The 17344-nt window shown below is 45.0% G+C and overlaps 1 protein-coding gene across 1 annotated transcript in view; it reads right to left on the bottom strand.

Annotated features, from left to right (window-relative positions):
- Positions 1-17344, bottom strand: part of LOC112070757 (dymeclin) — a 101433-nt gene that overhangs the window by 65293 nt on the left and 18796 nt on the right. The window contains exons 5-6 of the mRNA XM_024138206.2: positions 16855-16988; positions 7956-8028 (exon numbers count right to left, since the gene is read on the bottom strand). Of these exons, the coding sequence (XP_023993974.2) occupies positions 7956-8028; positions 16855-16988 (207 nt within the window). The remainder of the gene's footprint in view (positions 1-7955; positions 8029-16854; positions 16989-17344) is intronic.

Raw genomic sequence — 17344 nt, 5'->3', positions numbered from 1 at the left:
CATTACCATGATCCCCCAACCAACCGCCAACTGAGAAGTGAGGTGGTAACATGTCTAGCTCTCCCTATATGGCTCTAAATTGAAGTATGTCGGTAGTGGGGGTAGATGTCTATCTGGTCCTTTGTGGCTCAATCTAGATAGTGGTAGTGGGGGGTAGAGATGTCTATTCTCCCCTTGGAGATGGCTCTAGATCTGATAGTGGTCAGTGAGGTGGTAGAGCTGTGTAAGGTCTCCCGTTAGTGGCTCTAAATCTGATAACGGTGGTTAGTGGGGTGGCAGATGTCTGAGTCCTCCCTTAGGGCGTCTAAGTCTGATATGGTTATGTGGTTACGGGGTGGTAGATGCATTCTAGTCTCCCGTATGGTGCGTTCTAATCTGTGACTGGTTGGTGGGGTGGGGTGGTCGACTCCACCCTATCTCACGCCTTATGGCTCTGCAACCCCTCCGCACTGAACACACAACACACATATAAAAAGTGGGGTGGAGTCGCGGGTGGTATGTTGTAACGCGGTAGGTAGACTGCGCTTATGGCTCTAATCTGACTAGGTGGTTCAGTGGCGCGGTGGATAGAGTGTCTAGTCTCCCGTGATGGCTGCTAATTCTGATAAGGTGGTGGTGGGTGTCGATTCCTGCTCTCCCTTATGCCTAAATGCTGATAGTGGTAGTGGGGGTGGTGAGGATGCTCTATGTCTTCTCGTTGGGCTGCTAATCGTGAATAGTGGGTAAGTGGCGTGGTGAGAATGAGTCCTATCTCACCGTATGGCGCTGAATCTGATTAGTGGGGTAGTCGTGGGTAGATGTCTACGTCTCGGTTCGTGTGGCGATGGTAATCTGATAGATGGAGTACGTTGGGGTTGGTAGTGTCTATCCATCGTATGGGGCCATAAACTGCAGTCGTGGTAGGGGGTGGTCAAGATCGGTCTAGTGGCGTCGGACCGTATATGGCTCTTGAATGTGAATATTGAGTGCTCGTAGTGGGGTGGTAGAGTCTAGGATCTAGCTTCCCTAATGGCTCTAATCTGAATAGTGGGGTGGGTATAGATGTCTAATTCCCACTTAATGCTCTAGATCTGATAGTGAGTGGGGTGGTAGTGTGCTAGTCTCCTTAGTGGCTAAACTGAGTAGTCGGGGGTGGTAATGGTCTGAGTGCTCCGTATGGCTCTAATCCTGTATGAGTGGTACGTGGGTGTGGTAGATGTGTTAGTCTCCCTTTGGGCACCTACACATGCGATAGGGGTAGCTGAGTGTGGTTAGATGTCTAGGTCGGCGCCTTCCGCTAAGATGGCTCATACATCTGCCCTGAGATGGTTAGTGGGGGGGGTGGTACGACGTGCTGCTATCTTGGCTGGGTGCCAGGTATGGCTCCTAATCGTGATAGGTGGGATGGAAGGGTGGGGGTAGTGTATGACAGAGTGGTTCTTAGGTCTCGCCGGTTATGTGGCTCGCTGAGAGATTGCTGATAGTGCGGTCGAGGTTGGGGGTAGGGTGCTCGGTGTCTGTCTTCACTCTATGGCTCTAATCGGCACTAAGTCAGGGGTGGTAGATGTCTGTTCTCCTAATGGCTCTAATCTGAATAATGGTAGTGGGGTGGCTAGATAGTGCTAGGTGTTCTCTCGTTATGGCTCTATCTGATAGTGTGGTAAGTGGGGGTGGTAGATGTTTAACGTCATCCTTGTAGCTCTAATTGATCGTGGAAGTGGGGTGGTAGAAATGTCTACTCTCACTTATGGTCTAAGTCTGAGTGTAGAGTGGCTGGTTGTAAGATAGTACTAGTTCGCCTTATGGCTCTCAGATGTCTGATAGTTGGGGAGGTAGAAATATCTAGTCTCGCGTATGGCTTCTAATCTGATGACGTGGCTAGTGGGGTGGTAGATGTCCGTTCTCGCATAGGTGGCTCGTAAATCTGAATGAGTGGTAAGATAAGGTGGCTGGTGAGAATCGGAAGTGCTAGTCTCCCGGGATACCGATGTGGCGATCCTGAAATGGACTCGGATAGATAGCTGAGTAAGTGGTGGAGTATGGGAAGAAGAGTGTATCGCTAGGACGACTCATCAGGAATTGTAAGAGATGGCGAGCATGAAGCGTTCTCACAGCGTGGTAGTAGGGGTGCGTATGATGGTGCTAGTCCTATCCCCGCATGGCGAATCGGCTGCGTATGCTGATAGTAGGTAGTGTAGAACTGATTCTAGTCTCCTTTAGTGTCTCGTGAGATCAATGGATGGAGCGATGGGGCAAGTAAGATGTCTGGAGGTTGACTCGTGGAGGGCATGCCATTACAGTGATTCTGCGTAGATACATCAGATAGGTGGTGAAAGATGACTGAAGTGTTCGTCTTCATCTCCCTTTATGTCGCCGTTCTTAATCTGATAGTGAGGTAGTAGGGGGTGGTAGATGTCTAAAAGCTTCCCTTTACCGGCTCTAATCTGGATAGGGGGACGGTAGAGTGCTTAGTCCTCTTTAATGTGTTGGCTAAATGCTGATGAGGTGGGAGGTAGCATGATTGTCTAGTCCCTGTTAGTACTCTAAATCTCTGCGATAGTGGAGGGCTGGGGAGGTCAAGATGGTCGTAGTCTCTTTTAAAACGTCGGCCTCACATGCTGAGTATTGGGTAAGTAGATGGTCTAGTCCTCCCTTGATGCTTCTAATCGCTGGATATCGTGGGGAAGTAGAGTGTCTTAGTTCTCACCGTTTGAGGTGAGGGCTGACGATAGTATCTGAGTATGGTGGGGTGTGAAGTAGTATGGTTAGTCGCACTCTCCTGGGGGTGCGTGGCTTGTAGTAACTCTCTTTAAGGTGTTAGCTGGGCGTTGCAGCTATAGATGCGTGACGATCAAGGTGCGGTGGCTAGAGGTGGGAGAGGTGGTGAGATGTTGTTGGTCCTTCCCTATGGCTCTAAATGCTGATGACGTGGGGTAAGTAGGAGAGTGTATGGTCGTAGTCTCGTCCGCGCCTTGAATGGCGATGTCTAATCCTGATAGTCGTGGGTTGAAGTAGAATTTTCATGTCTGCTCTCGGAGCGGTGCGGTGGCCTTGAGATGCAGCTATTCTGAGTACGTGGACTGCGGGAAGGTAGATGTGTGTTCTCCGCTACTTATAGTGGCGTGCTAATGCTGATAGTGGTGGGGGAGCTAGACTGTCCGTTAGGTGCGCATCCGGCCTTTGGTTCTAGTATCTGATATAGTGTGATTCATCACTCCAGAGAACGCGTTTCCACTGGTCCAGAGTCAATCAATCAAATGTATTTCTAAAGCCATTTTTACATCAGCCGATGTCACAAAGTGCTGTACAGAAACCCAGCCTAAAACCCCAAACAGCAAGCAACGCAGATGAGTCCAATGGCGGAAAGCTTTACACCACTTCAGCCGACACTTGGCATTGCGCATGGTGATCTTAGGTTTGTGTACGGCTGCTCGGCCATTGAAACCCATTTCATGAAGCTACCGACAAACAGCTCTTGTGCTGACATTGCTTCCAGAGGCAGTTTAGAACTCGGTAGTTTTTTTTAAAAGTTTTTTTTATTTTACCTTTATTTTACTAGGCAAGTCAGTTAAGAACAAATTCTTATTTTCAATGACGGCCTAGGAACAGTGTGTGAGTGTTGCAAGCTAGGACAGGCAATTCTTACAGGACTCAACTGTCCCGTTCTGTGAGCTTGTGTGGCCTACCTAATTTGAAGGCATGTCCACATACTTCTGGCCATATAGTGTATATATATATATAAAATGGTGTATTAATTATAATTGTATCATATTTACACTGTTTGGACTTAGGCCACCCGCCCAAGCATTTCAATGGCTGAAAACTCCTGTGTGTGTGCATGTGAAGGTGACTGTCACACACTCCTCAATTCCCATCCTCCTTCTCTTCGCCCTCCTCCTCATCATCATCATCATGGCTCATATGTTTCGGGCATGACGGTCACACGGAGGAGGAACGGAACACAAGGACATTCTGAGAACATTCCACGGAACATGGACGTCGCTGATGCATTTATATTACTGAGTGTTCTGAGGGAGGAAGGCAATCTGTGCCTGGAGCATGGCCAGGCTCATCACACACACACACACACACACACAGAGGGAGAGTCAGGCTTTCAGCAGACACTTCCACAGACCTTGAGGAGTGTATGGCATGCCAAAATAATAGTTGTGATTTTACAGACACACACACCTCTGTGTGTTGGAGAAGCACAAAGGCGACAGAGGACAGAGAGACAGGACGGAGGCGAAATGGAAAAATGCCTTTGAAATGTACACCAGCGCCAGCCATAACGGCCCAGATCTGGGCCGACTCAACCCGCCCGGCGCCACAGAACCCAACAAAGCCCAGAGCCAAAGCAAGATGCCCAATCAGCACAGCAGAGAGTGCGTCCCAAACAGCATCCTAGTCCATCAGGTCAGAAGTAGTGCACTATATAGGGAAAAGGATATCATTTGGAACACAGCCATAGACACACACTGACCATCCTGTCCCTCCGCTCCCTCCCCAGGACATTGGCTCTGTGTCCCACCCCCAAACAGAGGACTGTAATCCAGCCAACCAAGGGGGCTCCTCTCCCCTTACCGCCCAGCTCTCGCCTCTCCCTTTGACCCTCCCTGTCTCTCAACTGCCCCCTCCTTACTCACTGTGTGTGTCCTCATCCAACCAGATGGCCCATGAACCCATGCTGCAATAGGAACCCAGCGATCCAGTAACCCTTTGCCTCTGAACCTTTGCCAGAGACCTCTATTCCATCTGATAGGGATAAAGAGGGGCTTATTCTCCTCACTGAATAGAGTTATCAGGACGGAATTTCAATTGACACAATATGTACATACACTTTTCAATTGAACATTTGTGACGGGAATGTCACGAGCCGAGAGAGGGTTTGCTTGACGTTCTCAAAGTGAATGTCACAGTAAGCCACTAGCCAGGAGAAACCAGTGCAACTATTACACTAGGTAATGTTAAAGGGAAAAAACTTTTTTTTTTTTTTTTCACCACCTCAACATATGAGAAATTACGCTTTTCTGTTTTTGTTGTGAAATATATTTATTTTGTTTTGTTTTAAATGTAAACCTTTATTTTAACTAGGAAAGTCAGTTCAGAACAAATTCTTAAGGTAGTTGTGGGAATTGTTTAGTATTACTGTTAGATATTACTGCACGGTCGGAAATAGAAGCACAAGCATTTCGCTACACTCGCTTAACATCTGCTAACCATGTGTTTGTGACCGATAAAATGTCATTTGATTCTCATACTTGACTTTTGCCTCTGTTATTATCGAATATATAATATGATAACTCATGTAAGTCTATAAAGGTCTGCTAATGCTTATATGTAATGTATGTTCCCACTGTAGACACCCACCAACGTGGCTAGTGAAATAGACATTCTTACCACCAATACCTAAATCTACCCGCATTTGAAATGTGGCAGGTTTCAGTTTATGCCCTGAAGGGTTATAGTTCTAATCTGTACACTCATTACATTTAGCTTCAAAAACAATATCACGGTTACGCTAGCTAAAAGTTAACATGTCTTTATCAAGTAACGTCACCTATCAAAATTTAACGACTACCCCTTATAAAATGAATATAAAGTACAGTAGGTCTACCTTACAAACATACCAAATTATTAGGTTCAGGCTACATCTTGTAAAAGAAACATTGCGACTTTAACGTGGGCCGGCTATAATTCCCCGGGAGTTGAAATGTTGAGCTGTTATATATGGAAGGCATTACGCCACCTAAAATAAAATACATACTGTACACATAGATCATACATAGGTTATGTTTCTTCATTTGTAGCATTGTGTGGCGATTTCCATCTATCCATGTTGCAGAGATCAGCAAGCAGGCACCGGCAAACATTTGGCCACCTGGCATTTCCCCCAGTACTTTTGGTCTCAAAAAAATATTGACACAAAAGTGTTGAAAAGAGGGATAAAGTATTGTTGTTTAGACTGATTAGCTCGTGATTTGTTTGACAGGATTGTGATGTTTTCATCCACTCTAGGGCCAGGAGTTTTTAAACATTTTATTATATGACCTGATTAGAAAAATTCTGGTCCCTCATAGCCCATATAAAAACCCTTTTTTAAATCTGATTTATTACTATGTCATACCCAGAGTTTTACCTGTTATGTTAGCTTACCAGATCAGGAAAACTCTGAGCCCCATCAAAATAATCCCCACCCACCACAACTCTGGGACCTGTGGTGCCACCTCTGAAATCGCCAAACAATGTTACAAATGGAAAAAAAAATGTATATATTTGTATGATCTACCATCTCAATATGTTGACTTACGTTTCTGAAAATGTTGACTTTCCTATGTCAACACTTTGAGATAGTGTCAACAGTTTTTAAACGTTTTTTTTTATGTTGGTGCAAGGAACGGTTTCCGTAGTTTCCGTGGCTACGAGCAGCAATCAGCTACTGCAACATTTCAGAATGTAAAACAGGCTGTTACTGCAATTTAAGGTAAAACCTCAATAAAAAAACAGACTCAAATATCTCTATATTCACCTGACCTGGTGCTACTGGCCCATTCACACTGGAGCTCTCATATTCAACCTGACCTGGTGCTACTGGCCCATTCACACTGGAGCTCTCTATATTCACCTGACTGGTGCTACTGCCCATTCACACTGGAGCTCTCTATATTTCAACCTTGACCTGTTCTACTGGCCCAATTCACACTGGAGCTCTCTATGTTAAACCTGACCTGGTGCTACTGCCACTCACACTGGAGCTCTCCTATATTCAACCTGACCTGGTGCTACTGGCCCACTCATACTGGAGCTCTCTATATTCAACCTGACCTGGTGCTACTGGCCCACTCATACTGGGAGCTCTCTATATTCAACCTGACCTGGTTCTACTTGGCCCATTTCACAACTGGAGCTCGCTATGTTAAACCTGACCTGGTGTCTACTGGCCACTCACACTGGAGCTCTCTATGTTAACTGACCTGGTGCTACTGGCCCACTCACACTGGAGCTCTCTAATTCAACCTGACCTGGTGCTACTGGCCCACTCACCATGGAGCTCTCTATATTCACCTGACCTGGTGCTACTGGCCCATTCACAAACTGGGAGCTCTCTATATTCAACCTGACCTGGTTCTACTGGCCCATTCACACTGGAGCTCTCTATATTCAACCTGACCTGGTGCTTAACTGGCCCATTTCACACTGGAGCTCTCTATATTCAACCTGACCGTGCTACTGGCCCACTCACACTGGAGCTCTCTATGTTAAACCTGACCTGGTGCTACTGGCCCACTCACACTTGGAGCTCTCATTATTCAACCTGACCTGGTGCTACTGGCCCACTCACAACTGGAGCTCTCTATATTCAACCTGACCTGGTGCTACTGGCCCATTCACACTGGAGCTCTCTATATTCAACCTGACCTGGTGCTACTGGCCCACTCACACTGGAGCTCTCTATGTTCAACCTGACCTGGTGCTACTGGCCCACTCACACTGGAGCTCTCTATATTCAACCTTTTGGGGGGAGCAGGTACAGAAGACAGGATCAACCCCCCCCGACTACCCCTGTCTACCCCCATCTACCCACGACAGATGGTCCCTTTAGGACTTAGGGTCTCATTTTAAGAGGCTTTAATGTAAAAGGGGAGAGGAATAAAATGCTAACTGATGACCCAGTCGGTGTGTGGAGATCAAATATTTCAATGCAGCAGGTATCTAGAATACCTGCAGTTTGTAGAGCTGGCCTTTCATTTATCACCATCCAAGAGCCCATTAAAACAGCTGGAGGAGGCCAGACGGGCTCCAGACTCAGTGCCCATCCATCCCCCTCTGCACCAAACCCTCACAGCAGGGGCACCTCCACGGCCAGGTGTACCCCTCACCCTCCCTTCCCCCCCAGGTGGAAGCCATAGGGGGTCCAGACTCAGTCCACCCCTAGTCCTCTCCGCCCACTCCCCACCCCCCTCCAAGGTACTCACAGCAGGGGCACCTCCACGACCAGGTGTACCAGGTTACAAATCAGCTCCTCCAGCAGGTCCTCTCTCCCCGTGTCTGCAGAATGAGAGAGAGGGGGAGAGAGACAGAGAGAGAGAGACAGAGAGAGAGAGAGACAGAGGGAGAGGGAGAGACAGAGAGAGGGAGAGAGACAGAGAGACAGAGAGAGGGAGAGAGACACAGAGAGGGAGAGGGAGAGAGAGACAGAGACGGAGAGGGAGGTAGAGAGAGAGAGAGAGAGACGTTTAGCCAATTACCTAGCCTGTCTCTGCTTTCAACCACCTTTCAATTAGACCAGCCAATAGCTACACTGACCCCCTACTTGACTACAAAGAGTACTTTGTGTTCGTTTGGGTTCAATGGAAAAACGTGGAGAGTAGAGACCCAAGCTCACCTCACAGGAAAACCTACGCACATGAGAAGACCCCAAGGCACAGTGGGGTGGCTCTGTTGGATGCATGGCCTTGATAGCTATTAAACATACACTCAGTGGCCAGTTTATTAGGTATACCCATCTAGTACCGGGTCGGACCCTCTTTGCCTCCAGAACAGCTTGATTTCTTCTGGTAATGGAAACGTTGCTCAATTGGTATCAAGGGAACTAACATTCCCCACACCATTACACCACTGCCACCAGTCTGTACCATTGACACCAGGCAGGATGGGGCCATGGAMCAGGGCCTAAAATTGACACCCGCCAGCTGCGGGTAGATTTYGGCATTGGTGGGTAAAAACRTCTATTTCACCAGCCACGTTGGCGTGTGGTCAGTGCTCCACAGTGCGAGCATTTCACTCTCATTTGTGAATAGAAAGTCAAGAATKATCACATTTATAGTAACATAAATGCTGCAGTAGCTGTTTTCAAAGTATTTCTGGCGTTTTGTTTCATAGCTGGTAAATAATCGCACAAAGTCAAAGAACTACGAAGCCTATATTGCCTATGCCACCTCGCACAGCCACACTGCCTGGCTGGGGGGCTGTGTGCACGTGAGGAGCTGAGTGAAATATTTACTTTTTTAGGATAAGAGCGTCTGCTAAATGACTTAAATGTAAATGTAGAAGCACTGTGCACAGGCTTAAAAGTTGGTCTAATTTACTTGAAACTAAAGTCTACCCAAGTCATCCAAAAAAGTATAGTTGACTCATCTGTCCATAGAACATTCTTCCAAGAGTCTTGAAAAACTTTGAGTCAACTTTTTGGACGAGACGTGTCTCATTAAGTCTGGTGAAAACCAAACACTGCATTCCACAGTAAAAACCTCATACCAACAGTCAAGCATGGTGGTGGAAGTGTGATGGTTTGGGGATGCTTTGCTTCCTCAGAACCTGGAYGACTTCCCTTTATAGAAGGAACCATGAATTCTGCTCTGTATCAGAGAATTCTACAGGAGAATGTCAGGCCATCTGTCTGTGAGCTGAAGCTGAAGTGCAGCTGGGTCATGCAGCAAGACAATGATCCAAAACACACAATCAAGTCTACATTAAAATGGCTAAAATGCAACATATCTGAGGCTTTGGACTGGCCTAGTCAAAGTCCAGACCTAATCCCAATTGAGATGTTGTGGCAGGACTTAAAACGAGTAGTTCATGCTTGAAAACCCACAAATGTTGCTGAGTTAAAGCAGTTCTGCATGGAAGAGAGGGACAAAATTCCTCCCCAGCGACGTGAGAGACTGATCAACAACTATAGAAAGCATTCAGTTGAGGTCATTGCAGCTAAAGGAGGCACAACCAGTTATTGACTGTAAGGGGGCAATTATTTTTTTCACACAGGGGAATTGGATGTTGCATTACTTTATGTTTTAAATAAATAAAATAAGTATATTTTTTGTTGTTGTAAACTCAGGTTCCCTTTATCTAATATCAGGTTTTACTGAAGATCTGACAACATTCAGGAGAAAAAATATGAAAAATAGAGAGAATCAGAAAGGGGAAAATACTTCTTCACAGCACTGTACCACATTACTTATTACTTGTAATACATTTGTTTTAGAAACATTACAAAGCATGCTCATCCTTTTTTTGTGTGTTTTGTTGGTTTAATTGTAGCGTAAAAAAATATGTCTTGTAGATTTTTTTCTCATATTCCTGCCACAGTGGGAGGTGGACCAAAAAGTACAATTTGGACTCTTCCTGTTGGGTCATGCTGATGGCACTGGGATTTGTCAGACCAGGCTATGTTTTTCCACTCCTCAATTGTCCAGTGTTGTTGGTCGTTGACTGGAGCCACTTCTTACTGTTTTTAGCTGATAGGAGTGGAATCCAGAGTAGTCGTCTGCTGCATTAGCCCATCTGTGACAAGGACCGGCGAGTTATGCGTTGCCGAGATGCCGTTCATGCTCTGTCACCACGCTCAAAGACGCTCAGGTCAATAGTTTTGCGCATTCTAGTCACAATGCTTCGATGCCTGTCTGCCTGCTTTGTACAGCAAGCCACGGCCAAGTGACTCACTGTTTGTAGGAGCGAACTGTTTTTGTCAATGGGCTGGTGTACCTAAYAAACTGAGAACTGAGTGTAAAGATGCTCTGAACTATGGCAACAGAGACGAGAACCGGGCGGTCTTGTAGATTGTTTTATCATGGCAAACGTCCATTTATCGTTTACCTGGTGTGATTGACCATAGGGGTGTCTGGATACATTAGGGATGTGCATCTTTCCCTTTCAAGACGACTCGATACGTACAGATGAGCTACAATACAGGAACGATTAGTTTGAAACGATTCAGTTTGATTAGAGAAMGAATTAATGAGATACAATTCGATGCATTAACATGTATTGAAGAAAAACATCAATTTTCCATTCTAAATTCAAATCTGCCGCTGATGGACCTCATGAGCTGGATCTGTCTGAGCCAACTTTCTCTCTCTCTCTGTGTGTATGAGTGTGTGTATGTGTGTAATTGATGTATGTACTACGTAGGCCCTAAACTGAGCAATAAAGGAGACTACTACCAGATTAGGGGGGGGTAAATGTAGACTCTTTTTTTTTGTTCCCCTCCACTTCGGTTCTGAAATCACCATCAYCCACTAATTTACTTGCCATTTTTGCAGATTGTATTTCAGCTAGTAATGTATCAATATGTATCTTTAGAAATGAGCTATGAAATATAGCCAATGAATATAYAGCACAACTTTGGATTTGACCCGTCTCATAATTGAATGGTTATGACCGCTCTGGAGTGATTTTCTCTTCTCCTCTGTGATTGCTGTCCTCGTTATGAAATGATCATCTTTAMCCTGTATAGTATTATTTATATAAATACCATATACACTGATTGTTTAAAGCAACACTTTCAAAACTATTGSTGATGGTGAACCTGAACAATCAAAATCAAAGCTATTGTCAGGCTCGTTCAGCAGCTATAGTCAGATCAGATGCGTCTCCGGTAGATTACTTTTATTCTGGAAAAAAAACTATTTTCAACAGCGCATAAATAACAATAACCTAGAAAATTACACAGGTTGTCACTTAACTAATAAAGCCTAATATCAAGCAAGCCATTTTAGCATTTGGAGCAGACCGCCTACCTCACGTTAGACTGCGCGTGAAGCTGGGAACAGTGCACAGTTTGACCAGGCTACTGATATTACCTGGGGTTGTTCAGCATGCAAAATGACTTGTAGGTCAATGACCGTCAACACAGTTACATGCTTAGTTTGACACTGAAGGAGAGGACACATCAGTTGTCACAGAAGATTAGAGGTATTTTCGGGAAGGTAGATAGAATGTAATATGAGCAAAAATGTTGAGAACCCGGCGATTTGTACTTGTTGAATCGATTTTGCCGACCGATGCATGTTACATTTTGGATCGTTTTGGGTTAACGACGATGATGTTACATTGGATCGGTTTTGGGGTTAACGGGACCGATGCACTTGATCTTAAACATTTGAATCCGGGGACCGATGCATATCGGTGAATCGTTACATCCCAGGATATACAAGTTCCAGTCAAAAAGTGGACGCACTACTACTCAAGGGTTTTTCTTATTTTTACATTTTCTACATTGTAAGAATACATAATGAAGACAACAAAACTATGAAATAACGCAATGGAATCAAGTAGTAACACCAACAAAAGTGTTCAACAAATCAAAATATATTTTATATTGAGATTCTCAAAGTAGCTACCTTTGCTTGATGACAGCGTTGCACACTCTTGGCATTCTCTCTACCAGCTTCATGAAGTAGTCACCTGGAAATGTATTTCAGATTAACAGGTGTGCCTTGTTAAAGTTAATTTGTGGATTTCATTCCTTCTTAATGCTTCTTAAGCCACACCAGTTGTGTTGTGATCAAAGGTAGGGGTGGTATACAGAAGATAGCCCTACTGGTAAAAGACCAATCCATATTATGGCAAGAACAGCTCAAAAAGCAAAGAGAAAAAATGACAGTCCAATCATTACTTTTAAGATTGAAGGTCATCAATGAGAAAATTGTCAAGAACGTTGAAATTTCTTAGTGCATGTGCAAAACGGCATGCAAGCCTATGATCGTAAACTGTCTCCTCATGAGAGACAGACCACAGGAAAGGAAGACCAGTGTTCTACCTACATCTGGCTTGCAGAGATAAGTTCAATAAAGTTTACCAGCCTCAAGAAAATTGAGCCAAATTAAATGCGTTCACAGAGTTCACAGTAACAACTCATCACTTAACATGCAACGTGTTCAGAGGAGACTGCGTGAATGTCGTAAGGGCCTTCATGGTCAAATTGCTGCAAAGAAAACCACACTAAGGGGACACCAATAAGAGAGAGGTCTTCGCTTGGCCCAAGAGAAATCAGCAAACAATGGACAATTAGACCGGTGGAAATCTGTCGTTTGTTGTGATGGGCTTCGTGCAATCAATGACCTGGACTTATTGGCCTTCAATCAACCACAACTCTTCAACCCAATTGAGATTGGGTTTGGATGAGTTGGACTGCAGAGTAAGAAAAGATAGTGTCGGGAAATCATCTTCAAGACTGTTGGAATCAAGCAATACCCACGGTGAAGCTAAGGTATGAGAGAACCCCCAAGAGTGTGTAAAAAGACTGTCATCAAGAGCAAAAAAGCTGCTACTTTTACAAATATAAAATATATTTTGATTTGTTTAACACTTTTTTGGTTACTACATGATTCCATGTGTTATTTCATAGCTTCGATGTCTTCACTATTTTTCTACAATGTATAAAATAGTAAAAATAAAGAAAAACCCTTGAATGAGTAGGTGTGTCCAAACTTTTGACTGGTACTGTAGGTTTTGATATCTTTACAGTTCACTTCCAATTGACCTTGTAATGGACACAAGTACCAAACACTTTTATAAAGCATACTATGCATATTCAATGTTACTCTCTGCATGTTCAATTTCCTGTGACTACTAGACTATTCTTTGTCTACACATTCATCAGTCTGTGCTATAGAACAGCAACATAGACATGCAACATAAATCACAAGCAGAAAAACAAAAACAACTGTCTCTGCTCTGTGTCAGTTTTGGTCCCTGCATAACCCCTGGCAATACACCATTGGCATTTTCCTCTCCTTCCCTTCTATCCCTCCCTCTTCTCTTTTCTTCTCACACGCTCCATTTTTTCCTCCCTCCTTCCCTCCCTCCCCCTCCCTCTTTCAGCGTGAGAGGGATGGAGAGAGAGAAACCGAGAAAGAGACACACACAGTGGAGGGTGAAGACAGCCTGTTGGCACCATCTCCTTCTCTGTCTGCAACAACTTCCAATTAAGTGTGTTTCCAGACCTCCTCTCCTCTTCCCACGAACGTCTTCCTCTGCTCTCACTAACGTATTCCGTTCTTCTCTTCCCACTRACACCCTCCTCCCTTCCCTCTCTCCCCCTTCTCTCCTCCCCCTCTCGCTGGTCCAGCCCAACCCTGGGAACGAGGGCTTAATGGAAAGCCCTTYGAGAGTGCAGAGCAGATATTAACTCTGATGGGATGTGATGCCATTTTTCCACATTTCTTCCCTCCTCTCTCCCCTCTCTCTGTGTGACAATGGAAGGGTTACCTACAGTACCCAGCTGCTGAAGACAATACCAGATGAGGAAATGGAGTGATGAATCATGAAAATGGGGCTATAAACCGTGGCAGTCTCTACATTCTCAGATTGTATGTATGCCTCTGCAAATGTTTTCCCTTTCATAGATCTCAGTARAAAAACACAGGTGGCCATAATAACSGTTATTATGGCCATAATAAAAAGTGGCCATAATAACCGCTAATGGTGCGCTAATAACGCATCCGCCCAAAGTGCAAATCTGAGGCCTACATCCGACCCTAACCCGCTAATATAGAAAATGCGCTGTAGGATACAGAGACAGCAGAACTATTTGACGACAGGGTGTGCAGGATTTATTTTCTCTGATCTAGATTATTGTCCCAGATTTTAGGTAGGCTATTGGAATATAATTAGATACATGTAGCTTCTCTTCTGTCATGATGTTGCCCTAGAAGACTAAATAAACCCTCGTTCACCAGAATATCATAAAATCCATAGAATGAAAAAGCTTCAATCTAGTTGACGTCATTAAATTAGGGAGCGGGGAGAAAATGCTATAACAATAACAGTTTGACCGGTTGTAAGGAGATAGAAACCTGTGTAAACGACCCAACATGTTTCTGATWAGATTTCAGTTCWGCTTGGATGCATATTTAATGTGGTTGAAATACTATCAGCTTTTATTAACGCTGATAAATATAGCACMTCTACAGACGGTATCTAACTGATCATTCACATTCTCTCAAGATGCTGAAAGAAATATATCATATTTCTCCACTCSTGTTCCCCTGTCAAAATGTAGCCTGCATTTAGTGTATCATTTTACTGCAAGAAATACTTAATTCAACAAGAGTTAATATTAAGGCTCTGTGAGAGGTTATAGACCTACAGTCAGTGTCCATTTTACTCATCTGAACAGTAGGCTACAGTTCCCTTGACGTGCCATAGGCCTATTTTAATTCCGATCTTGTGACTGTTGAATGTGTATAGCGCCTCACAATCACCACACAACACTGTCATCATCCTCTTTTACCACTTCACCTAATCTTTCCCAAACATGACTTTCTGGTCCTCCCTTCTCTTTATTTTCAACTCTTCCATTCACAGCTTTTCTCTTATTGAAGTAAACTCCAACATGGTCCTTTTTGCCTCCGGGGATCGACATTAACTTTTTCTGCTCATTCCCAAAAGCATTTGGCGATTAGCGTGTAGGCTATTTGGTGATTAGCGTGTAGGCTATTTGGTGATTAGCGTGTAGGCTATTTGGTGATTAACGTGTAGGCTATTTGGTGATTAGCGTGTAGGCTATTTGGTGATTAGCGTGTAGGCTATTTGGTGATTAGCATGTAGGATATTCATGGGGGCGTACAGTTAGGCCCTAAGGTTTAGGCTTACGCAATAATGCTAGATACGTTTTTATTTGATTATTTTAGGCTAAATGTAGAATATAGATATAAATTGCACAACAATGACACGTTTATGGATTTTTTAAGGTATCATTTTATCATTATTCAACCCGCCCTTCATGACCCTATATCCCAGCTGCCCTTCATGACCCTAAACCCGGGTCGCCCTGCAGATATAACCATGGGGATGGCAGGTTATGAGTCAACCCCGCGCATCACTACTAACCGCAGTTCACTGTGTGGTACCTTCAGACCGTTTAGGACATTGTCAGTCTCTCTAGGAGTTATATGCAATTCACTATTTGCCTCAGAGTGGATCATAACATTACAGCATCATTTAATTAAGATGTTTAATCTCTTCTTCGCTGGTTTAACTGTAAAGAAAATAATCTCCCAATTTCCACCACTCTCTCCTCCCTCCCATCTGTCCCAGCTGCCCTTCATGACCCTAAACCCGGGTCGCCCTGCAGATATAACCATGGGGATGGCAGGTTATGAGTCAACCCCGCGCATCACTACTAACCGGAGTTCACTGTGTGGTACCTTCAGACTGGTTAGGACATTGTCAGTCTCTCTAGGAGTTATATGCAATTCACTATTTGCCTCAGATGGATCATAACATTACAGCATCATTAATTAAGATGTTTAATCTCTTCTCGCTGGTTTAACTGTAAAGAAAATAATCTCCCAATTTCCACCACTCTCTCCTCCCTCCATCTGCAAGGACACACTGCATGGCTGTGCTTCAGTAATAGGAAATGGATAGAGCTAGGGATGGAGGGATACAGGTCTGGAGCCAGGGATGGGGGATCAGGTCTGGAGCAGGATGGTGGATACAGGTCTGGAAAAGCTGGGAATGGGTGGATACAGGTCGGACCTAGGTGGAGGGATACAGGTCTGGAGCTAGGGACGGAGGGATACAGGTCTGGAGCTAGGGACGGAGGGATACAGGTCTGGAGCTAGGGAGGAGGGATACAGGTCTGGAGCTAGGATGGAGGGATACAGGTCTGGAGCTAGGACGGAGGGATACAGGTCTGGAGCTAGGGGACGGAGGGATACAGGTCTGGAGGATAGGGGAAGGTGGGATACAGGTCTGGAGCCAAGGGACGGTGGGATTAGATAAACAGGTCTGGAAGCAAGGGATGGTGGGATACAGGTCTGGAGCTAGGGATGGTGGGATACAGGTCTGGAGCTAGGGAATGGAGGGATACAAGTCTGGAGCTAGGGATGGAGGGATACAGGTCTGGAGCCAGGGATGGGGATACAGGTCTGGAGCTAGGGATGGTGGGATACAGGTCTGGAGCTAGGGATGGGGGATACAGGTCTGGAACTAGGGACGGAGGGATACAGGTCTGGAGCTAGGGACGGAGGGATACAGGTTGGAGCTAGGGCGGAGGGATATAGTCTGGAGCTAGGGATGGAGGGATACAGGTCTGGAGCTAGGATGGTGGGATACAGTCTGGAGCTAGGAAGGAAGATTTCTCACCGCAGGAGCCTGGCGCCCTCTCCTGGTAGGAGAACTGTAGGTGCAGCTCCTCTTCTGTCATCTCACTGATGAAGACTTTGAGCAGGCAGCGGATCATAAACAGGGCATTGTGGGCCTGCCAGATAAACAGCTGACTGGAGAGGAGAACAAAGCAACATTTACTTTGTCATTTGAGACTTATGAAGACAAGAGAAATCTGTCATACATAGACTAGCACTGTTGGAGGCTAGGAACACAAGCATTTCTGCTACTCGCAATAAGTCTGCTAAATATGTTGTATGTGACCAATCAACATCTGCTAAATATGTTGTATGTGACCAATAACATTTGATGTAGCCACTACGCATAAAGACAAGACCAGGGAGGAATAGCCATGAAGCCAGGCACCCAAACAACAAGTTATTCCACTCTCCAATATGGTCAATGTGACATAAAGTGATTTGGTTGGACATCCCAGAGTAGGGTATCCCAGAGGTAGGGTTTTGAGGGA

This window comes from Salvelinus sp. IW2-2015, unplaced genomic scaffold (assembly GCF_002910315.2).
Source record: "Salvelinus sp. IW2-2015 unplaced genomic scaffold, ASM291031v2 Un_scaffold1416, whole genome shotgun sequence".
Classification (NCBI taxonomy): Eukaryota; Metazoa; Chordata; class Actinopteri; order Salmoniformes; family Salmonidae; genus Salvelinus; species Salvelinus sp. IW2-2015.
The sequence above is the reverse complement of the archived record's forward strand: the minus strand, read 5'-3'. Positions and strand labels throughout refer to the sequence as shown.